A 23830-nucleotide genomic window follows, 5' to 3' on the forward strand; every position below is an offset into this window, starting at 1 on the left:
TAGGAGGCCATCAACTTCATAAAATCTCATTTTTCTTTGAGGGTTGACATTTTTCTTTTGTAAAACTCTGTATTCATAATTTAAAATTTATGTATTTGGTATGACATTGTTTCCAGTCTCTTGTCTATTCCAAACTGCATTCATCTTCTGGCAATTTCCTCAAATATTTCTTTATTTCTTGTGGCCCCCTTCAAGCATTTGCTTAATTTTTTCATGAGACCATATGTTTATAAGTGCTCTGACCTCCTTGTCACACCAGTGTTTTCCAGCCTGTGTCACTCACTATTATAATCTGTAAATGACTTTTAGTATCTTCTAAAGGAATATGATTTCCTATGAATCAATATGATTCACAATTATTAGATACATCCTGTATTTCAGTATCATTCATTTAAAGCAAACTGGACTGACGTAAAGCATTGAGAATTTCAATATAAGGATCAAAATTTTTTTCATACATTCAAAGTTTTTAAAATAAGACAGATTAACCCCCAGTATTAGTGAGAATAATTTACCTGCTTTTCATCAACAGGTATCCTTGATTGCATATTTATGAATACAGAGTGTCTTGGTATTTACATATTTTTTTTTTTTTTTAGTAAGAAGTCGGAATAGACAATTCTTTACTCCCCTACCATAAACTCTACCAACTCAGGTATTCAATATAATGAGGCCTTTGGGATCATCTATAGTAGACATCTTCCCTATAACTACTTCAACTGGTATATATTAGGCTTTAAAAATCAAAAGAACATTTAAAATTCAACAATTTAGATCCCTTACCTGACCCAGGGATACCGTGTGGTGCTGTGGGGCCGCCCACCTCATCTGAGGCATTACTTGCAGTGTCTTCCTCTGTCAGAAAACAAAGACAGTAGTAATTTCAGTGTTGTTCACAGAACCCTAATGCACTTTGGCAGGTGAAGACTACACTGAAAACGTAATAAGCCTGGATCCCAGCATCAAAAGTGTAACCTCAAAGCCAAGAACATTTGCCATCTTGAACCAGATTTGAAGATGGCCTTAAGAGGATTCACCACCAACACAATGTTGAAAAGTAGTCTGCCTTCAAAGTCACAAGGCAGGAAGCTTGGTTTGAAAGTATAAAAGTGGTTTGTGACCTAATTTCCTTAACAGCTTTCACCGTTACATTTTAATGCTTGCCAAAGAGCTCTTACAGCTCTTTTTTTCATTCAGTCCTCATTGTAACTAAGAATAATCCTTATTGCACTACATGTAAAGGAATAAAAGACTCTAAAGTGGTTTTAGCAGTCTTTATATTGAGGTATTAAGCAGACAGTGATTAACATTTTAAGGAACTTAAAATGCTTAGCATGGTAAATGTAACAGGAATTTGTCCTGGTGGACCAGTATATGTTCAGGATGTTTACAACCGCGCTGTTGGTAATTTGGGGAAATCTCCTCCTCCTATGTGTATGTTCAGGATTGCTATGTTGAAGTATAGCAACGTTATGGTAGTGTTCTTTTGTCTCAGCTGTACTTCCCTATACACTGAACATTTTTAAAAAAGAATTCTATGTTAGTAAGTATAGGTGTCTATATAGTTACTTGCAATGATTATTCTACAATTAGACAATGGTTTGTATTAATAAACCTTGAGGCAAAAGTATAGATAGAGGGCTGTAAACATATTGCCGCAGTGGGTGTGTGAAGATGTACATCAGGGTAGGACCTCATCTTCTTATGAAGGACATGTTTGGACCAGGAGACTAGGATGAAGTTTAGCTTCTAGCAATATCAAGACTTCAAATGACAGGTTGTGCTCTAGAGCCATATCAGTTCAGTTCAGTTTAGTAGCTCAGTCATGTCCGACTCTTTGCAACCCCATGGACTGCAGCACGCCAGGCTTCCCTGTCCATCACCAACTCTCAGAGCTTGCTCAAACTCTTGTCCATTGAGTTGGTGATGCCATCCAACCATCTCATCCTCTGTCGTCCACTTTTCCTGCCTTCAATCTTTCCCAGCATCAGGGTCTTTTCAAATGAGTCCGTTCTTCCCATCAGGTGGCCAAAGTATTGGAGTTTCAGCTTCAGCATTAGTCCTTCCAATGAATATTCAGGACTGATTTCCTTTAGGATGGACTGGTTGGATCTCCTTGCAGTCCAAGGGACTCTCAAGAGTCTTCAACACCACAGTTCAAAAGCATCAATTCTTTGGTGCTAAGCTTTTCTTTATAGTCCAACTCTCACATCCATACATGACTACTGGAAAAACCATAGCTTTGACTAGACGGACCTTTGTTGGCAAAGTAATACCTCTGCTTTTTAAATGCTGTCTAGGTTTGTCATGGCTTTTCTTCCAAGGAGCAAGTGTGTTTTAATTTCATGGCTGCAGTCACCATGAAATTTGTCACTGTTTCCATTGTTTCCCCATCTATTTGCCATGAAGTGATGGGACCGGATGCCATGATCTTAGTTTTCTTAATGTTGAGTTTTAAGTCAACTTTTTCACTGTCCTCTTTCACTTTCATCAAGAGACTCTTTAGTTCTTCTTTGCTTTCTGCCATAAGGGTGGTATCATCTGCATAGCTGAGATTGATATTTCTCCCGGCAATCCTGATTCCAGCTTGTGCTTCATCAACCGGGGGCTCCCTAATCTACTGTTTGTCTTTTAATTGAAATTTTATTGAGATAATTATAGATTCACATAGAATTGTAAGAAATAATAACGATCCCTTCTACACTTTGCCTTCCGTGATGGCTCAGTGGTAAAGAATCCATTTGCCAATGCAGGAGACAGGTTTGATCCCTGGAGAAGGAAATGGCAACAAACTCCAGTATTCTTGCCTGGAAAATCCCATGGACAGAGGAGTCCATGGGGTTGCAAAGAGTTGGACATGACTTAGTGACTAAACAACAACATTTTATAAACCATAATATTCTGTTAATTCAAAGATACATGGTTACAATCCCCCAGTATGATGTAGGAATCTTGTTTGTACTCATCTATGAATGTGTGTGTGTGCACTTGCAGTATGTACTAAGTTCTATCATTAAGACAAAAAACAAAAAGACACTTCTACCATTAGAAATTCCAAAGATTTTTGAAACTCTGTGCCAGGAGCTAGGGGCAAAGACCAGCCATAAGCTTTATTTTGTCACAGCTTTTTAAAAGATTAAAGTATAAAAAAATAAAAAATAAAAGATTAAAGTATAAACAGTAAGAATTATAGAAATTATACTTTTTAAATTAACAAGTAGACTGTTTAAATTTATCAGCTTACCTATGTCTGAGCTTTTTAATTTTTTAAAGGTTCTCAATGTTGTTTCATATGACTAAAGTACATTAATTTATATAATAATTTTACTGCTGGGCATCCTGGGTGACTCAGTGGTAAAGAATCTCCTGCCATGCAGGAGACACAGGTTCAATCCCTGGGTCAGGAAGATCCCCTGGAGGAGGAAATGGCAACCCACTCCAGTATTTTTCCCTGGAAAACCCCATAGACAGAGTAGCTTGGCGGGCCACAGTCCATGGGGTTGCAAAGTGAGCAGTTTTACTCCTAAGATTATTCAAATGTATGCAAAATATACAGAAGTAATTAAACATTCCATTTTAAAGAAAACTACAGATGAATCTTCAGTCTATTAAAAGAAATAAATGAATTGGAGAAAACAAGATGCTTGGCACACCTGAGATACTAACAATAGATATTTGAATGCCCTCTGCTGGCCATCATGTTGCTAATTTTTGTTAAATTGCCAGGATAGTGAATATTTTAATTTTGGAAATACATTTTACTACAGCCAAAAGGAAAATAGAACTCTTTTCCTTTTGATTATTCTTAAAAGAGCCATGTAGCCTTTCACATAGGATTTTTGGACTGATGATAAGAGTGGCCTCTAATAGAATATATGTGCCCATCTCTGGGGTTGCAAAGAGTCAGACATGACTTAGTGACTGAACAACAACAAACCACCGCTTGGAGCCAGAGTTGATCTACCTGTGACTGTCTTATACTAGAAAGCAGTGACTTTGGCCTGATTACCAAGGTATTGAAGTATTCTACCTTGTTTAAATCATTTTAGGAATAGATTTTAGGAGTCAATTAGGAATTGAAAAATCAGTGAACAAATGGGCAAATCTAATTCAGATAACCATTATATCTACTACTGTCGGCAAGAATCCCTTAGAAGAAATGGATTAGTCCTCATAGTCAGTGAAAGAGTTCAAAATACAGTACTTGGGTGCAATCACAAAAATGACAGAATGATCTCAGTTCATTTCCAGTGCAAGCCATTCAGCATCACAGAAGTCCAAGTCTATGCCCCAGCCACTAAAGCTGAAGAAGCTGAAGTAGAATGGTTCTATGAAGACCTACAAGACTTTCTAGAACTAACACCAAAAAAAGATGTCCTTTTCATCATAGAGGATTGGAATGCAAAAGTAGGAAGTCAAGAAATACCTGGAGTAACAGGCAAGTTTGGCCTTGGAGTACAGATTGAAGCAGGGCAAAGGATAACAGAGTTTTGCCAAGAGAACTCACTGATTGTAGCAAACACATTTTTCCAACAACACAAGAGATGACTCTACACATGGACTAATGGTCAACACTGAAATCAGATTGATTATATTTGCAGCCAAAGATGGAGCAGCTGTATACAGTCAGCAAAAACAAGACCAGGAGTTGACTGTGGCTCAGATTATGTGCTGCTTATTGTAAAATTCAGACTTAAATTGAGGAAAGTAGGGAAACTCACTAGGCCATTTGGCATTATACAGTGGAAGTGACAAATAGATTCAAGGGATTAGATCTCATAGCCAGAGTGCCTCAAGAACAATGGACGGAGGTTTCTAACATTGTACAGGAGGCTGGGATCAAACCTTCCCAAATAAAAAGAAATTTTCAAGAAGGCAAAATGGTAGTCTGAGGAGACCTTACAAACAGCTGAGAAAAGAAGAGAAAAGAAAGGCAGAGAAGAAAGGGAAAGATATGTCCATCTGAATGGACAGTTCCAAAGAATAGCAAGGAGAGATAAGAAAGCCTTCACTTTGCAAAGAAACGGAGGAAAGCAATGGAATGAGAAAGACTAGAGATCTCTTCAAGAAAATTAGAGATACCAAGATATCATTTCCTTTTACTTATTGTAATAGAGCCTAAGTGTTCTATGATAATTTCCAGTGATTAGCTTCTTCCTATTTCATTGGTCATACATATTTTAAGTGATAATTTACTTGAAGTAGCTAATTTTCTCCTGACTGGAATCAAATTGAATCTTATGTGTTACTCTTTTCAGCCCTCTGCTGGTTTTATTCTCTAAAAACATGACACCTTGGCTATGCTTGATGATCTTCTCTAAAAATACAGGAGCTTGAATCCACTCTACAACATAATACTAAACCAAAATCTACAGGGGTTCTAAGTTGGAAACTAATTAGTTATCTGGAATGTGGGGGTCCATAGCTCTAGCTGAATTTTTACTTGAAATACAAAAAAAAAAAAAAAGAAGAAGAAGAAGAAGAAGCTTAGTATACTTTTAAGATAGTAAAGTGTTACTTTTGGGGAGATCAGTTTTATGACCAAGTGTGAATGTTAACAATATTGGAGCAATGACAACTCCGATAACAATATTTATTAGTAAAATGTAAAAATGAAATAGGCTTCCCTGGTGGCTCAGATGGTAAATACTCCATCTGCAATGAGAGAGACCTGGGTTCGATTCCTGGGTTGGGAAGATCCCCTGGAGGAGGGCATGGCAACCCGCTCTAGTATTCTTGCCTAGAGAATCCTCATGGACAGAGGAGCCTGGCAGGCTACAGTCCATGGGTTTGCAGAGTCAGGCATGACTGAGCAACTAAGCACATAAAAATAAAATGAGCTGACCTCTACCTATTGACCTGATTTTTTCTAAAGATAGATATCCATGTCTTTAAGCTTAACATAACAGTCTTCCAAGTAGTGGACTAGCAACTTGTGCATCATGAAGTATATATATAGTGTTTTCTTACATATTTAGCTGCTGGGATCTATGTGGGTTTATACCTTTACTTTTATATTCATTTGAAAGTTTAAAATACTGTTATTTCTAAAATGACTGTAAACATCCTGTTTCATATTTTCTAGATATATTCCATACTAACATGTAAATGTACCATTTTTAAAACCTGTCAGTTTACATCTGGCTTAATATTTTCCTTCTACATAAAAGAAGTTATACTGAGGTTGTTGTGTTTAAGTGAGCTCTCCAGAGGACTAATGAGCTTTAATCTTCTGAATTTTTTTTGAAAAATCTTTAAAAAAAATTTAAGATTTAAAAATGATAAAGATATTCTAAAGTTTTTAAACTTTTTTCATGGAAACCTTTCTTTCTTATTAAACACTGTATGTGGGAATCTGATTTTAACTTCCAGTGACAAAGGGTCATTGCAGTTATTCCTTTAGAATCCTTAGGAGCACAGAGTTTTCTTTACCTTTGTTGTCCCACTAGTCAGCTGCACATTCCTGTTTGGTTAGTCTCCTTAATTTCTCTCCATTTTCACCTGTCACTGAGTGTTCTAGCCGCTTTCCTTTTCTTCCATTGAGCTTTTAATGTGAAGTTTGCCAAGACTGTGGGGCACCTGGTTTTTGGATCAGAATTGGTTTTTAAACTTTTCAGTGCTGCATGAAGCTTTGGACTGAAAGACTAGCACAAGGTCTATGATGGCTAGGCTTCTGCTTAGAAGCTTGGTCACCCTTCTTCCCTCAATTTTGTCTAAAAGGCAAACTATCAGAGAGGAAACACACTCTGCATCCCCTAAGTGCCCTATACCACAGGGCAGTGGTTCTCAAACTTCAACATGTATCAGAATCACCTTAAATACATATGGAACTCCTGGAACTCACTCCAAATTTCTGGTTCTAGAGGGGGCCCAAGAATTTGCATTTTGAATGAGTTCCTAGATGATGCCGATGCTGCTATGAACAGCAGCCACAGGGACCTTCACTGTCATTAATAATTTCCACCTTCCATTTCTGCATTTTGGAAATGTGAATATTATCCAACAATACTGTATAATGTTATAACATACTTGTATATGTTCTTATAATAACATGTTAGATGTTGTGGCTATTATATAATGTATATAATGGGTGTGTGTGCATTCAGTCATGTCCAACTCTTTGCAACACTATGGACTATAGCCCGCCAGGCTCCTCTGACTGAGATTTTTCCAGGCACGAATACTGGAGTCGGTTTCTCTGCCCTCCTCCAGGGAATCATCTTGACCTAGGGATGAAACCAACGTCTTTTGCCTCTGCTGCACTGGCAGGTGGCTTCTTTACCACTTGGCCACCTGGGAAGCCCAATGTATATAAGTATATTAAACCATCATAATACTGCAGGCCTCACCCTTATGACCTCATCTAAACCTAATTTTCTCCCAAAGGTCCCATCTCCAAATGTAGTAACAGTGGGGATTAGGGTTCCAACATATGAGTTTGGCAGTGACACAACCTGCAGCAGCAGCATCTTGTAATAACATGTATTTCATTATATACACACACACATAAAAACAATATTGTTTTACCTGTGCAAGGGCTTTGCCTCATATCTGTCTCTCTCAGCTCTTCTGACATATTACTGACCAAGGCATCTTCAACTGCATCTCCAGCAATAACTGTATAAATACAGTGGGATATATGGCGGTGTGTTTTTTTATTTACTTTTAGAACTATGTTTTAAGCTCTAATATAGTATTTTCCCTTTTAGAGTGAACTTGATACTAAAAACTGTGGTTGTTTATTTTTCTGTAATTAGATTCCCCATCCTTAAACGTATTTTAGTCTTAGGTCACTAAACATCTGGTGTTATAAGTCTCTATACAGTCAACAAAAACAAGACCAGGAGCTGACTGTGGCTCAAATCATGAACTCCTTATTGCCAAATTCAGACTGAAATTGAAGAAAGTAGGGAAAACCACTAGACCATTCAGTGAAAGTGAAGTCGCTCAGTCATGCCCAACTCTTTGCGACCTCATGGACAGTAGCCTGCACCAAGCTCCTCCATCCATGGGATTTTCAAGGCAAGAGTACTGGAGTGGGTTGCCATTTCCTTCTCCAGGGAAACTTCCCAACCCAGGGATCAAACCCAGGTCTCTCGCATTGTGACAGACACTTTACCGTCTGAGCCACCAGGGAAGTCCATTCAGGTATGACCTAAATTAAATCCCTTATGATTATACAGTGGAAGTGAGAAATAGATTTAAGGGCCTAGATCTGATAGAGTGCCTGATGAACTATGGCGGAGGTTCATGACATTGTACAGGAGACAGGGATCAAGACCATCCCCATGGAAAAGAAATGCAAAAAAGCAAAATGGCTGTCTGAGGAGGCCTTACAAATAGCTGTGAAAAGAAGAGAAGCGAAAAGCAAAGGAGAAAAGGAAAGATATAAGCAGAGTTTGGAACTCTGAATGAAGAGTTGCAAAGAATAGCAAGAAGAGATAAGAAAGACTTCCTCAGTGATCAATGCAAAGAAATAGAGGAAAACAACAGAATGGGAAAGACTAGAGATCTCTTCAAGAAAATTAGAGATACCAAGGGAACATTTCATGCGAAGATAGGCTCAGTAAAGGACAGAAATGGTATGGACCTAACAGAAGCAGAAGATATTAAGAAGTGGCAGGAATACACAGAAGAACTGTACAAAAAAGATCTTCACGACCAAGATAATCACAATGGTGTGATCACTGACCTAGAGCCAGACATCCTGGAATGTGAAGTCAAGTGGGCCTTAGAAAGCATCACTACGAACAAAGCTAGTGGAGGTGATGGAATTCCAGTTGAGCTATTTCAAATCCTGAAAGATGATGCTATGAAAGTGCTGCACTCAATATGCCAGCAAATTTGGAAAACTCAGCAGTGGCCACAGGACTGGAAAAGGTCAGTTTTCATTCCAATCCCAAAGAAAGGCAATGCCAAAGAATGTTCAAACTACCTCACAATTGCACTCATCTCACATGCTAGTAAAGTAATGCTCAAAATTCTCCAAGCCAGGCTTCAGCAATATGTGAACCGTGAACTTCCAGATGTTCAAGCTGGTTTTAGAAAAGGCAGAGGAAATAGAGATCAAATTGCCAACATCTGCTGGATCATGGAAAAAGCAAGATAGTTCCAGAAAAACATCTATTTCTGCTTTCTTGACTATGCCAAAGCCTTTGACTGTGTGGATCACAATAAACTGTGGAAAATTCTTCAAGAGATGGGAATACCAGACCACCTGACCTGCCTCTTGAGAAACCTATATGCAGGTCAGGAAGCAACAGTTAGAACTGGACATGGAACAACAGACTGGTTCCAAATAGGAAAAGGAGTACGTCAAGGCTGTACATTGTCACCCTGCTTATTTAACTTATATGCAGAGTACATCATGAGAAACGCTGGGCTGGAAGAAACACAAGCTGGAATCAAGATTGCCGGGAGAAATATCAATAACCTCAGATATGCAGATGACACCACCCTTATGGCAGAAAGTAAAGAGGAACTAAAAAGCCTCTTGATGAAAGTGAAAGAGGAGAGTGAAAAAGTTGGCTTAAAGCTCAACATTCAGAAAACGAAGATCATGGCATCTGGTCCCATCACTTCATGGGAAATAGATGGGGAAACAGTGGAAACAGTGTCAGACTTTATTTTGGGGGGCTCCAAAATCACTGCAGATGGTGACTGCAGCCATGAAATTAAAAGACGTTTACTCCTTAGAAGAAAAGTTATGTCCAACCTAGATAGCATATTCAAAAGCAGAGACATTACTTTGCCAACAAAGTCCCATCTAGTCAAGGCTATGGTTTTTCCAGTGGTCATGTATGGATGTGAGTTGGACTGTGAAGAAAGCTGAGCGCTGAAGAATTGATGCTTTTGAACTGTGGTGTTGGAGAAGACTCTTGAGAATCCCTTGGACTGCAAGGAGATCCAGCCAGTCCATTTTGAAGGAGATCAGCCCTGCGATTTCTTTGGAGGGAATGATGCTGAAGCTGAAACTCCAGTACTTTGGCCACCTCATGCGAAGAGTTGACTCATTGGAAAAGACTCTGATGCTGGGAGGGATTGGGAGCAGGAGGAAAAGGGGACTACACAGGATGAGATGGCTGGATGGCATCACTGACTCGATGGACGTGAGTCTGAGTGAACTCCGGGAGTTGGTGATGGACTGGGAGGCCTGGCGTGTTGCGATTCCTGGGGTCACAGAGTCGGACACAACTGAGCAACTGAACTGACTGACTGAACTGAACTAGGTCTTGACATAAAACTGACAAGATTATGTTCACCTGCATCTCCAGTAGTTACTGTATGAACACAATCATGCCATTGCTTTTGGGCTACTTGATCACTAGTTATTTTATATTTTAATTTCAATGGAGGAGATGTATAGTTTTCTAGCAGACCAGTTTCTTTCTTTGTTTTGTAGTGAAACATTTTAGGACTTCTCACCACCATTTCCCAATCCTAACTTTTTGTCATTTCCCTCTTTTTCCCACTCATACTTTTAGGAATTAGGACTTCATTCATGTTGATGTATGGCAGAAACTATCATCATATTGTAAAGTAATTATCCTTTAATTAAGAATAAAAATAAAGAATTAAGACTGTGTCATTTAAGGCTGATATTAAGATCTAGAAACATTGTGGCCACTGAGGTCTTTAATAACATCTCGTCCATTCCACCATTTTACATAGCAAATCTGAAGGAGGCACTCCTGAGTTCAGAGTTCCACAGAGACTGAGGTAGAACTTGTATTTCCTGACTCCTGGCCTAGAATGCATGCAGTTTATTTCATGCAGTTATGTCTTTGTGTAAATTGCATCTCAATTCTTTAGGTTAAACTCATTTTGAAGAATTTTATGATGTGTCCTCAGAGAACTCACATTCTCACAGGTTTTGTATTTTTCTGAGTTTTTCAATGCACTTTTTCTGTTTACTCACAATTTTACCACAACTGATATGAAAAATTTTTTTTAATTTCTGCCATCAAGAATTTTATTTTTGCTTCTGTAAAACTGGTCTTTTTAAACTTCTAGAAATCCAATTTTCTTTCCTTGTTTTGTGTAACTCGGTACCATTCTGTGTTCTGATCAAATTTGCATGAAATCTGTTTCATGATAAATTGAGCAGTTAGCTTGTTGAATCTCATTTAGTAAAACCTATTTACCTTAGACTGCTGCTGCTAAGTCAGTTCAGTTGTGTCCGACTCTGTGCAACCCCATAGATGGCAGCCCACCAGGCTCCTCCGTCCATGAGATTTTCCAGGCAAGAACACTGGAGTGGGTTGCCATTTACCTTAGACTATATTCAGGTTATTGACATTTTTCTGTATGGTAGCATGATGTTAAGATTACTTTTCTTTGCTTTCCTACCTGTCTGATCCTCTTCCATCTTTACATGGGCACATCCTGTGGCTTGCTCTTCATCTTGGGATTCCTGTTGTGAGTTTTCTGTTTTCTTGTGTCCCAGAATAGCATCCAACTCAGTAAAAAACTTCATGCTTTTAGCCATGCCTAGGTCTCTAGCTGTTCTTACAATCTTGTATTCATGTTTTAAGTTTTTGTACTTTGTTCTGCACTGCTTCCAATCTCTCTCTATTCCAAGTTTCTGAAGCTTGGCAGCAATTTGTTCAAATATCCTTTTATTTCTCATTGTTCCCTCTAGTTGTTGTTGTATTCCTTGATCAGACCAGATGCCTATTAGAGCCCTGACTTCTGGCACAGTCCAGTGTTTTCCTCCTTCATTTGCTACAGTTGGAATGACAGTTGAATTATTAGGGGGTTCCATTATTGCTGTAGAGTCACCTGTGTTGGGTGGGGAGGAAAAGAGATATATGGGTTACATATATCAGACAAGATAAATAATTGGATGCAACATTACTAAAGATAGTAATTTTCTCTATGGGAAATGGAATGCAAATTATAATGTAGCTTTTGTCTTAAACTAGTTGGGAAATCAAAGTACAGAACGTGAATCTGTTCCTTATTGTGATGGTGACTGAGTTTAATAAAGTTGTATTTTTAATTAGTTACATCTTGATCATCTTTCTTCTTTAGCATTTCTTTCTCTTCCATTCTGCTCCTTTAGTATGTGGGATTAATGTCAGTGTATAGCGAAAGTTGAATATATAATTTTGTAATATTTACTTCTTTAAAGCAATATAATTATGTATAAAACAGCTTGTTGAAGACAATTTTTCCATAAGTGTGAGCAATTTATCTCCTCCCCATGCCTTTTCTGTATCTGATGATTTCCATTTGCTCCATGTCAGAATCTCCTGGAGAAGCCTTTATACACTACTGCCCCCATCCTTTATCCCCAGATTGTGATTCTAGTGTGCAGTTCAGGATTGAGAGCCAAGACTATTCATGAATGAAGGACTTAGAAGAAGCACATTAATAATCGGTGCTTCTTAACTCTTTGTGAATATAAAAGATGTCCCATTGGTTAAAGACCAAATGCCATTTTAAGTGAAGTATTATATCCTTTTAATGAAATGTGCCAGAAATTTCATAATGCATTAGGCAGAATTTCTCCACTTAGTTATAAATCCTTTAATAACTTTGTGTTAGATCTCTGCACAGTTTTGCAACTCATTTTACGATAAAGACATTTCTTGACATTGTATTAGTTATTTCACAACCATATTATTTTACTCAGGTTTCATGTTTAATAAAAAGGTGGTTTGGACCTCAGCATCTATAACATTAGTCATTAAAAAAAAATACCATAGTGTTTACCTGGGTACGGAGGTGTTTTATTTTGTGCTGTGTTTAATGTCTTTGTTTTAAGATGGTTTTCATCTTAAATTAAATGTTAATTTTAAGACATTCTTATTTAAAAAAAATTTAAAGATGTTTTAAATTTAAGATGTTTTTCATCTTGAATCAAATAAGCACTTTTCCTCACTTGCATTAACTTTCAGTAAGAATTTATAAGCAAGAATGGGACTTATGTTGACTTTTTGGGTGAGTAAAATCATCCTTGACTTCATTATGGATTTTATATGATTTACTTTCATATGTAAAGTTCTACTTTTCTTAGCCTCCAGGATAGCTGAAGTCATATGCTCATTAAATATTAAGTACCACACTTACTATGTGTAATTTTGGCCATCAGATTCCATACTATATTTAAAGCATAAAGACTGGGGATTTGAAGCTAATATTTCCAAAGTATTTCTACCAGGAAAAAATCACCCATTTTCTCAGATTTGATATCAGTCTTACTTTCCAATTTGATGTAGATCAGTTTCATTATATTTTTGAGCAGCCTGTACCATACCTACCTAGTTCCATTGGTCTGACTTGAGAAACCAAAAGTAAAGGATTTCCTGAGATGTCTTCCTTGTCTTCTGATGTAACTGACATTTTGCCTGAAAAGAGAGAATTCCTTTTAGAAATAAGTGCCAAGGAAAATTAAAATTGGATTAACAACTGATAACACTAATAGTTTTAGTTGAATATGATCATATTCATGAAGGATCATAGATTTATGATAGATGTTTTTTAAAATAGTGGTATAATATAGTTTAAATATCTGTGTATATAAAGAGAAATCTAACTTCCTCCATTCTGTTCTGACATTTTGAGCACCCTCAAGCATTGAAGTTTCTGAGGATGGTCGCAGTTAGTTTTCAAGTTAAACTGTGTCTTTAAAGTGAGATATTTTTTCATTTTTGTATTTTAGGTGCCTCAACATAGTAGGCCCTTTAAGTGATACTGTAATGTGAAAGAGAAATCCTGCAATGCGATAAAGTAAAAGAACCCTGCCAACCTTAAAAGATGAAGATGTCCCTCCTTGATTATATCATTTCCATATGTTTTTCTGCTGCTGCTGCTAAGTCGCTTCAGTCATGTCCAACTTTTGGCGACCCCATGGACTGCAGCCCACCAGGCTCCTCCGTCCATGGGATTTTCCAGAATACTGGAGTGGGGTGCCATTGCCTTCTCCCATGTTTTTCTAATGCTGTTTTACTAACAGAATTAGCATTATATTTTACATGAATGAGATCAAATGTTAGGTATGATTTTAATATCATAAACATTCACTTAAAATCACTATTTACCACTATAATTACAAGGTATTCCATTAAAGAATAAGAAAAGGAATACTGTTTATCATCTTAAAGATTATATTGGGGATTCTTATATTAAAAGAGAAAAGTAAAAAATAAGGGAAGTCTCAATGATTTCAAGTGGCATGGTGGTTTAGTCGCTAAGTTGTGTCTTACTTTTGCAACCCCATGAACTGGGAACCTACCAGGCTCCTCTGTCCATGGGATTCTCCAGGAAAGAATACTGGAGTGGGTTACCATACCCTTCTTGAGGGAATTTTCCCGACCCAGGAATCAAACCCAGGTCTCCTACATTGCAGGCAGATTCTTTACCGACTGAGCTACAAAGGAAGCCCGTAATTCAATTAAAGTGGCATAGTTACATAAATTTAAAAGGGCTTCCCAGGTGGCACTAGTGGTAAAGAACCCACCTGCCAGTACAGGAGACAATAAGAAACATGGGTTCAATCCCTGGGTTGGGAAGATCCCCTGGAGGAGGGCATGGCAACCCACTCCAGTATTCTTGCCTTGAGAATCCCATTTGACAGGGGAGCCTGGTGGGCTACAGTCCATGGAGTCACACAGAGTCAGACATAACTGAAGCGACTTAGCACAAAGCACATGCACATGATTTTAAAAATTGTCATTTTAAAGTTGAGTTTCACAATTATTTGAGGCTAAGTTGCAGTTAGGGAATGTTTTTGATTTAGTTGGGAATATGGAAAATAAAAATCTTAAATTACATAAGAACTCTCTTTAGAGAGAAGAAGAAAAGATACTGACATCCTCAGGTAATTTATCGACTGAGCTTGATGAGAACAGCAAGGAAAGGTAGGGCTTACTATTCTTTTATCTGCTTTAGGGCCTGCTTCTGTTTATTGAAAAGGTCTTAGAGCTGAACATACAGGTGGGGGCAAAAAAGAAATACCTCTCTCCACCTTCTTCAGGAAATTTTTTCCCTCAGGTTGATCGTTCCTAGCAAGAATCCCAAAATTGTATGCAGGGGACCCACACGGTGGAGATTTTAAATCGAAACCCTTAAATCATTATTCTTAATGCATTTGTATACAGTAAGAAAAGGGAAAGAGTGGAAATTGGTCATTGAAGGAATGTGGTACAGCAGCAGTAGGCCAAAGGTATTCTGAGATTGAGGATGATTATAGTTTTTAGAAGATGAAGCCTCTTAGAGTCCTTTCCCAAGGCTTAGTCAAGCTACCTGCTACCTAACAAAAGGGACTAGATCCTCTGTCCTTGAAAGAGGACGCCTTGCATGAAACAGGTTGATCCCAACAGTAGAAAACACACATTCACTTCCTTGCCTTCTTTTTACCATACACCAATAAAAATTCTGCTGGTTCCATCTTGGAAAAACCAGAAGATGTCATAAATGAATCAGAAATGGAGAAAGAAGGGCTCTCTAAGCCTTAGAAGGGCTTCCCTTGGGGCTCAGCTGGTAAAGAATCCGCCTGCAACGTGGGAGCTCTGGGTTTGATCCCTGGGTTGGGAAGATTCCCTGGAGAAGGGAAAGGCCACCCACTCCAATATTCTTGCCTGGAGAATTTCATGGACTGTATGGTCCATGGGGTCGCAAAGAGTCGGACACGACTGAGCGACTTTCACTTCACTTCACTTAAAGCCTTAGAAAAGAAGCTATTTGACTATGTTAAAACTTTTGACTTTTGTGGGTGAAATAAAAATCAGCCAAAACTGTAAGGTGAAAGGAAGTCATGCAAATTTTTCTAAGACCTTAACTGACATGAACAGTCAGTTCATAAAATTGAATAAATATATATAAAATGTTCCACAGCACTTTTAATTAAATGCAAAGTAAACAGTTATTGATTGCATACACTGTTATATGTGGCTATGCATTTATTAGATTAGCATAGTAAGTAAATAAGTGTTAGTCGCTCAGTCGTGTCCAACTCTTTGTGACCCCATGGACTGTAGTCCACCAAGCTCCTCTGTCCATGGAATTCTCCAGGCAAGAATACTGGAGTGGGTTGCCATTTTCTTCTCCAAGGGATCTTCCCGATTAGGGATCGAACCCTGGTCTCCTACATTGCAGGCAGATTCTTTACCACCGAGCCACCAGGGAAGCCCCAGATGAGCATACTCCATTATTTATTAAATCAGCAAAGTCTCCCCCCGCACCACCCCCTTCTACAAAAGGTACAGTTTCATTGTTAAAGTACAGTTCTTTTGGAAAGAAGTTACTTTAGTAATAGGTTTCAAAGTAATCATACCCCACACGTTGACCGGAAATTGAACTTCTGGTAGTCTATCCTACTGGGATAATTGTAAATTGCATAAAAAATAATTGGTTGTAGGAAATTCCCTGGTGTCCCAGTGGTTAGGCCTTGGCTCTTTCACTGCTGGGGCCTAGATTCAGTCCCTGGTTCAGGAACTAAGACCCCACAAGCTGTGCAGCAGGGAAGAGGTAGTAGATTATACCATATATAAGGGGGAAATGACAGTATATACCACAGATTTTGACACAGCTGAACAACTCAGCACACACAACAGCACAGATTTTGAACTAAACAACTCTGCCCTAAAAATAGCAACTCTGGGACTTCCTGGTGGTTCAGTGGCTGGGGGACTGGGCTCCACCCCAGGTCAGAGAACTAGATCCCATCTGCAGAAACTAAGAGTTCACATGCTGCGACTATCAAAGATGATGAGTGCAGCAAGTAAGACCTGGTGCAGCCAAAATAAATTTTTTTTTTAAATGAAAACTACTACAACTCACTGTTAGCTCAAATGATGGTTAGTGTTTTGTAGCAATGAAGTATTTTTTAAATAAGGTATGTACAATTTTTTAGACTACAGTATAGTGTAATATAAATTTTATATACACTCAGTTCAGTTCAGTCTCTCAGTCATGTCTGACTCTTTGCAACCCCATGGACTGCAGCACGCCAGGCTTTCCTGTCCAAAAAGTCTGTATGACTTGGCTTTGTTGGGATATTTGCTTTATTGCAGAGATCTAGAACCCAACGCACAATATCCTCAAGGTATGTCAGTATTTAAATCATTTAAACATAAATAATTTAACCTATCAAATCTATGTTTTACTTTCTGTTAAAATGGAGATGTTCTTCCAAACTAGTAATGACATTTTTATCAGTTACTAGTATTTTAGTGCTTTTGTTTATAAATTTAGGAAAGTGGGAACATTAATATAGAGCAGAAAGTTCTGTCTTATTTTGGACCTGGGAAAACAACAGTTGAGCAATACCTATATATTTTTTTCAGTACTCATAAAATTAAGATTAAAAATACTTTCAGAACCCAATCTATTTTCCAAAAACCATATCAGACATGAGTAAGGAGCAGTTGGCATTAACAGTTGGTACCATTTTAATGTGTTTGTTTTTTTTATTTTACAGATTTTTTGAATGGTGGCATTATTTCAATTATTTTTTAAAATTAATTTTTACCTTGTGCAAAATAGCATATACATACAGGTCAGTTGTTTTTCTTACCCTTGATATTTCAGGCTATATTTATCATATGAACTCAGAAGTCTGGTTCTCTTTCAGTTTGTTAGGTAAAAACAAAAGAATGGTACTTTTTCTTTTTACCTTCGGTGGTCTCTGGGGCTGCACTTGGGCTCAGCGTTGCCAGGCACATGTCATTTGCATCTTCCTCTGTTAATGGTGTGGCAGGTTCATACTGCAGGATGGCATCCAAATCATGGAAGAACTTCATAGTTTTAGAGCTGTCTCCAGAGTTGAGGGCATATTTAACTGTTCTGTATTCATATTTGAGATTTTTGTACTTTGCCCGGCACTGTTTCCAATCTCTGTATACTCCTAGTGCTCGCAGCCTTTTAGCAATGTAAATAAATATTCCTTTATTTCTCAGTGTTCCATAAAGTTGTTTTCGTATATTTTTTTCTGCCCAGACACTTAGCAAAGCTTTAACCTCTTCCTCAGTCCAGTGCTTTCCTGCTCCACTCTCCATGTTGAAAGTGACCTGGAAATGATTCACTATTTCTAGCCAAGGTTTTGTTTCCTAGGAAACCAGACGGCTGGTTGTCAATAAGCTGTGAAGAGCTGAAAGGATCTAGTTTAACTGGTTCAAGCTGCCCTAGGGGAGTAACTTGAGAACCTGCCAAATAAGCAGGCTTCCTGATTAAAGAAGCCTGGACCTAAAAGATCCCTGAGGTTACTCATTTCAGCTTTAAAGAACAAATTACCCTTGAGACAAAAGGGAAAGAAAACCTTTTTTGTGTTTGTTTATTTCTAATTTAGTATATGATTGTTGATTTTTTGCTTGTTTGTTTTGGAAATGGTTGGCAGAGGTTCTTTCTGCCACAAAGGTTTGTGACTAAGGTATTTTTTTTCCCTCTGATATGAATCACTTAGTTCTTCTGACATTGGTTAACCGAAGACCACATGATTTAACCAAATAAATTAATCTTAAGTCACAAATTATTCAGTTGTATAGGATGTATAGTATTATGCATGTCTGTTTTCAGCATAATAGTTCATGGTATTTAATGCATTGGTAATTTAGCAAAATTACTTCACTTTTAATTTTCTAGATTTTTACTTTGCAAATGCATTTAATGTTGTAGTTTCTCTTGTCATTAAAATGCCTATTATAATTTTAGAAAAGATCCTTTCTACCAAATAAATCATGTTAGTAATTGTTAATGTATATATGGTAGAGATTTACTTTTATTTCTACCCTGATACATATTCTTTGGAACAAAAATTTGTTAACACACACCTAGTATTTATAGCACATGTTCAGAACTACTAAAAATTGTTAAGTAGTGGAGCTTTTAGTTTATCTTTTGAGTTTATACTCCACCGTGGTGCAGATGCTTTAAAGTCTTACCAGTGTGCTACCCTACTGAGCTAGAAACCTAGCTTCTGGCTTTCTCTGTATCCTCACCTGATAGCACTAAGTCAGGAAATGAGATACAGAGTGCCTGATCAGCTTAGGGCTTTTTGAAGCAGCATTTGTTTTCTGATGAAAAAAGAGATAGTTATTTGTCAGAAGAAATTTGGGAAGTGCAAAAAAGCAAAACAAAACAAAAAAAAAGTTATGATTCCAGTACCCACAAACATTTTACCTGCTATTTTATTTGGGGCTTTTAATTTATATCTACATACTCAACCTTATTTAGAGGTCACCTATTAAAGAGGTTACAAGCACAGGGTCTGAAGTCAGGTTGTCTGTGTCCTAATCTTGGCCGTGCCACCATTCTCTGTGTGATACTGGATGAGTTAATTCTGTTTCTTTAGTGTTGTCCTTATCTGTAAAATGTGAATAGTAATCATAGTTACTACTTCGTTGGATTGTTTTGAAAGCCTAATAAATTGGATCATTCGTATACATGCTTAAGACAGTGCCGGCTTATTAGTCATAACTCAGTCTCATCTGCTCTTCTAATCATTGTCATCATCGTGAGTGGAAGTGGCCCTGGTGCTAGTGGCATTTAATGTGTCAGACTGAGTTCATGGATGTTATTGAGAAAAGCATGTTCCATAAGATCCATTAAGAAATTTATCACTGAGGTAAATTTAACAGTTTGACACCTTTTTATCTTCACAGGGGTCAGGAGAGTGCTGGTATTGTGACCAGTGATGGAAATTCGATACCCACATTCAAAACACACAAGGTATATTTAAACATTGAAAAGTGTTGATGATAAAAGTAACAATAGTCAGAAGACAGCTAATATATAGAGGTGGAGGGGGGGACTTTGAATAAAAATAATTTGTATGTAGAAGCATAGTTGATCCTTTAACAGTATAGGAACTTATTTTGTATGTCATATGTATTGTATATAGTGTTCTACAATAAAGTAAGCTAGAGAAAAGAAAATATTAAAATCATAAGGAATAGAAATTATAGTACAGTACTGTCTTTGTTGGTACAATAAGCTTATGTTGACTGTTTATAATGTAAGTTGTCAGTATCTATGTTAGTATAGTCTTAAGTTGGTACAGAACACAATAGACGGTATACGTATTGCTAACATAGACCTCGAAAATGAAAAGATAATGTGAAAAAATTCCTGTTTAGGGTATAAAAATTCATGCATTGATAACAAAGAAATAGCAATATGATTGCTTTTTGGTTGCCTAGCCTATACACTAATAAGTGAATTGTTATAAAATATCATTACTTTATGCCAATGTAAGGCTGGGCTATCCACCTTAACACCAGTCTTGCACATAGTGTTCTACACATTGACTGCTTAGGTGACGGTGATGGTACTGACACAAAAATGTCCATATGGTTTTCACCATAGAGTTATTAGATTTTCTCACAAAGCCTCTCACACATCCACAATGCTGCTGCTGCTAAGTCACTTCAGTCATGTCCGACTCTGTGTGACCCCATAGACGGCAGCGCACCAGGCTCCCCTGTCCCTGGGATTCTCCAGGCAAGAACACTGGAGTGGGTTGCCATTTCCTTCTCCAATGCATGAACGTGAAAAGTGAAAGTGAAGTCACTCAGTCCACAATAAGATAACTTTATTAACTGTACAATATGACGGTTAATCACTGTTCATTAAATTGAAATGGATCATCATAAAGTTCTTCATCCTAGTAGTCATCGTTCATGATGAGTAGGCTGAGGAGAGGTTGGTTTTGCTGTCTCGGGTGTGGAAGGAGATAGTGGAGGTGGGAGGGGAGGCAGGCACACTGGGTGTAGCTTGATGGATACGTCATAGTTTCTGTCTCACTTACTTGCTTTTTTACTTCTCTAAACATGTTTCTGTACAATACCATCCTTCTACCCTTTGCTTTAGTTTAGTGCCCATAGAAAGGTCTATATCATAAAATAAGTCAAAAGCAGTCTTAAACAATCAGAACCCTTCTGCTGGACTGTCTGATGTCAGTTTGTTTTCTGGCACTGCTTTTTTCATGTTTTCTTCCTCATCACCTGGCACTGGTTCGAAAGCACTCATCTCCATCAGTTATTTTTAATTTTTTGCCATATATACAATCTCTTTCATGATTTCCTTGATTAGTTCTATCGTAAATCCTGTGAAGTTATGCACAACCTCTGGACACAGTTTTCTCTGGCATGGATTTATTGTCTCAGGCTTGATGGCTTTTACAGCTTTTTTAATAATGACAACGGCATCTTCAGTGGTGTAATTCTTTCAGACTTTCATGCCGTTCTTTCTGTTAGGGTTGTCTTCCATGGCACTGACAGTCCTTTCCATAGAGTACCATGTGTAATGAGCCTTGAAAGTCCTTATGATCCCCTGACATCGAGGCTGAATGAGAGATGTCGTGTTTGGGAGCAAGCAGATCGCTTCAACCACTTGGCTTCAACACTGTTGAACTTACGGGGTTCTGAGTAGCCAAGGACATTGCCCAATATCAACAGAACTTTAAAAAGCAGTGCTTTACCGGCAGGGTACTTCCTGACTTCAGGAATAAAGCATCAGTGAATGGTACCAATCCAGAAAAAGAGTTCATGTTGTGCAGGCTTTATGGTTCAATCATGAGTTAGAAGACTAGCAGCTGCTGTTTATCCTTTGCCTTCAAGGTTCAGGGGTTTGAAACCTGTAGATAAGGGCAGTCCTAATTATAAACACTACTGCATTTGCATAAAACCGGAGAGTTAGTCCATCCTTTCCAGCCTTAAATCTTGATATTTTTTAAGCCAAACTTCTCCCTAAAAATCTCCAGCCATCCTTCACTGACATTTAATTCTCCAGCTTTAGATCCTTCACCTTCCTTTTGCATTGTCATCATTTAAATAACTACACTTTTTCTCAAATCTTATTAAATAGGTATGCCTTTCTTATAGCCATCCTGAACCCACCTAAGAGCTACATTTTCAATATGAGATAAAAGAGTGTTTCGCAAAAAGTACCTAGTGTTTGTGCCAGCTGGTCTAGCTGCAACAATGGCTTCATGTGTTTGCCTTTCTTTTTTTTACAATGGTCTTTATGCTGGATTCATTATCTTGAAATGGCAGGGCCACCACAGCTGTAGACCTCAAGCAATGCACCTTTTTCTTGTCAAGTCACGGCTTTACTTCTTGAGAGCACTTCCAGTGTCACTAGTGTCGCTTTGTATGAGTCCTGTGGTGGTACTCAAGGTTCAGTATTGCACTGAACACGAAGCAAATACTCAATAACTGGGAGAGGAGACTTTTCACTACAGTAAGCAACTTGACGTAGAGATGAGTGGCTCACCCAGAGGTGATTAACATCAGATGGCATACTTGCATTCAAGTGGATACTTGCAACACTTGAACTCCCCACAATATTAGCAGGAGGTGGCTCCAAAATAATATCAGTAGTGCAGTATGGACTGCAGTTCATTTTATGCAGTTACTTAATACTGCGCCCTTATGCTTGTTTACATTTCTTGAAAAAGCAAATAGCACCATTTATGGTTTGTGTTTTTTGTGTGAATAAGTTTTGATAAATGTTAACATTTTATAATAGGTTTCTGTATATTTTTATGGTAGTAAATGATAAAATAGATTAGTATCTACAAATATTTTATGCATCCATGACATACTCAGTTTCTTAAATTTTTTACTCTAGGCTACATGGCTCACTGTATTTTTATATCATGGCTAACCTCCAAAAATTTTTTTCTGATATATTTATTGGAAAAAAAAATCCATGAATAAGTGGACCTGTGCAGTCCAAGCTGTATTGTTCAAGGGTCAACGTTTTTATTTGTTCTTCTATGGTGCATTTCTCTCCCAGTGATAATTTGCTAGATTGACTTAGACAAATTATCATTTATTTGAATACTTTAACATACTTTGAATTTAAAATTATAATTTAGTTGATTATAGTTGACAAATGTTACCACTTAGTACATCTGTTCTTCAATGTTTTATCAAGAAGTATCATATGAAACGGAGAAGGCAATGGCACCCCACTCCAGTTCTCTTGCCTGGAAAATCCCATGGACAGAGGAGCCTGGTGGGCTACAGTCCATGGGGTCGCTAAAAGTCGGACACGACTGAGCGACTTCACTTTCACTTTTCACTTTCATGCACTGGAGAAGGAAATGGCAACCCACTCCAGTGTTCTTGCCTGGAGAATCCCAGGGACAGGGGAGCCTGGTGGGCTGCTGTCTCTGGGGTCGCACAGAGTCAGACACGACTGAAGTGACTTAGCAGCATCATATGAAACAGGTGACTCAGTAGGTAAAGAATCTGCCTGCAGTGCAGGAGAGTTGGGTTCAATCCCTGGGTCAGGAAGATCCACAGGAGAAGGGGTTGGCTACCCATTCCAGTGTTCTTGCCTGAAGAATTCCATGGACAGAGGAGCCTGGAGGGCCATAGTCCATGAGATGGCAAAAGAGTCAGACACGACTTAGTGACTAAACAACAATCTTATAAAACAAGCATGATTAATTTTGTTATATGAATTCCACCACAGATATATATTTTAATGCTTTACAGTTCTTACAATTAGGTTAGTTTTTTGTTTTGTTTTGTTTTAAGATTAGAATTCTGAAGCACAGGGAAATTAAGTGAACTTTGTTTTCTAATTTGGAATTGTCTGAGCAGAAGCTTATAACAGTGCTGCTGCTGCTGCTGCTGCTGCTGCTAAGTCACTTCAGTCATGTTCGACTCTGTGCGACCCATAGACGGCAGCCCACCAGGCTCCCCCGTCCCTGGGATTCTCCAGGCAAGAACACTGGAGTGGGTTGCCATTTCCTTCTCCAGTGCATGAAAGTGAAAAGTGAAAGTGAAGTCGCTCAGTCGTGTCCGACTCTTAGCGACCCCATGGACTGTAGCCTACCAGGCTCCTCTGTCCGTGGGATTCTCCAGGCAAGAGTACT

At 38.1% G+C, this 23830-nt stretch overlaps 2 protein-coding genes across 5 annotated transcripts in view; one reads left to right on the forward strand and one right to left on the reverse strand.

Annotated features, from left to right (window-relative positions):
* The window catches only part of PAICS (phosphoribosylaminoimidazole carboxylase and phosphoribosylaminoimidazolesuccinocarboxamide synthase), a 44456-nt gene extending 26439 nt beyond the window's left edge, over positions 1-18017 (reverse strand). Inside the window, exons 1-5 of one of the 2 annotated variants that reach the window (XM_006058346.4) lie at positions 17621-18017; positions 13266-13352; positions 11350-11781; positions 7528-7617; positions 784-855 (exon numbers count right to left, since the gene is read on the reverse strand). In XM_006058346.4, the coding sequence (XP_006058408.3) occupies positions 784-855; positions 7528-7617; positions 11350-11781; positions 13266-13352; positions 17621-18002 (1063 nt within the window). In that variant the 5' untranslated portion in view covers positions 18003-18017. The remainder of the gene's footprint in view (positions 1-783; positions 856-7527; positions 7618-11349; positions 11782-13265; positions 13353-17620) is intronic. The other variant, XM_006058348.4, reaches the window with a different exon arrangement.
* Positions 1-23830, forward strand: part of PPAT (phosphoribosyl pyrophosphate amidotransferase) — a 39096-nt gene that overhangs the window by 7058 nt on the left and 8208 nt on the right. Inside the window, exons 2-3 of one of the 3 annotated variants that reach the window (XM_025290012.3) lie at positions 17426-17503; positions 19605-19671. In XM_025290012.3, coding sequence (XP_025145797.1) covers positions 17426-17503; positions 19605-19671 — 145 coding nt within the window. Of the gene's footprint in view, positions 1-17425; positions 17504-18232; positions 18374-19604; positions 19672-23830 lie in introns of those variants that run through there. The other 2 variants (XM_044945861.2, XM_006058353.4) reach the window with 2 other exon arrangements.

This window comes from Bubalus bubalis, chromosome 7 (assembly GCF_019923935.1).
Source record: "Bubalus bubalis isolate 160015118507 breed Murrah chromosome 7, NDDB_SH_1, whole genome shotgun sequence".
In the NCBI taxonomy this organism is placed as follows: domain Eukaryota; kingdom Metazoa; phylum Chordata; class Mammalia; order Artiodactyla; family Bovidae; genus Bubalus; species Bubalus bubalis.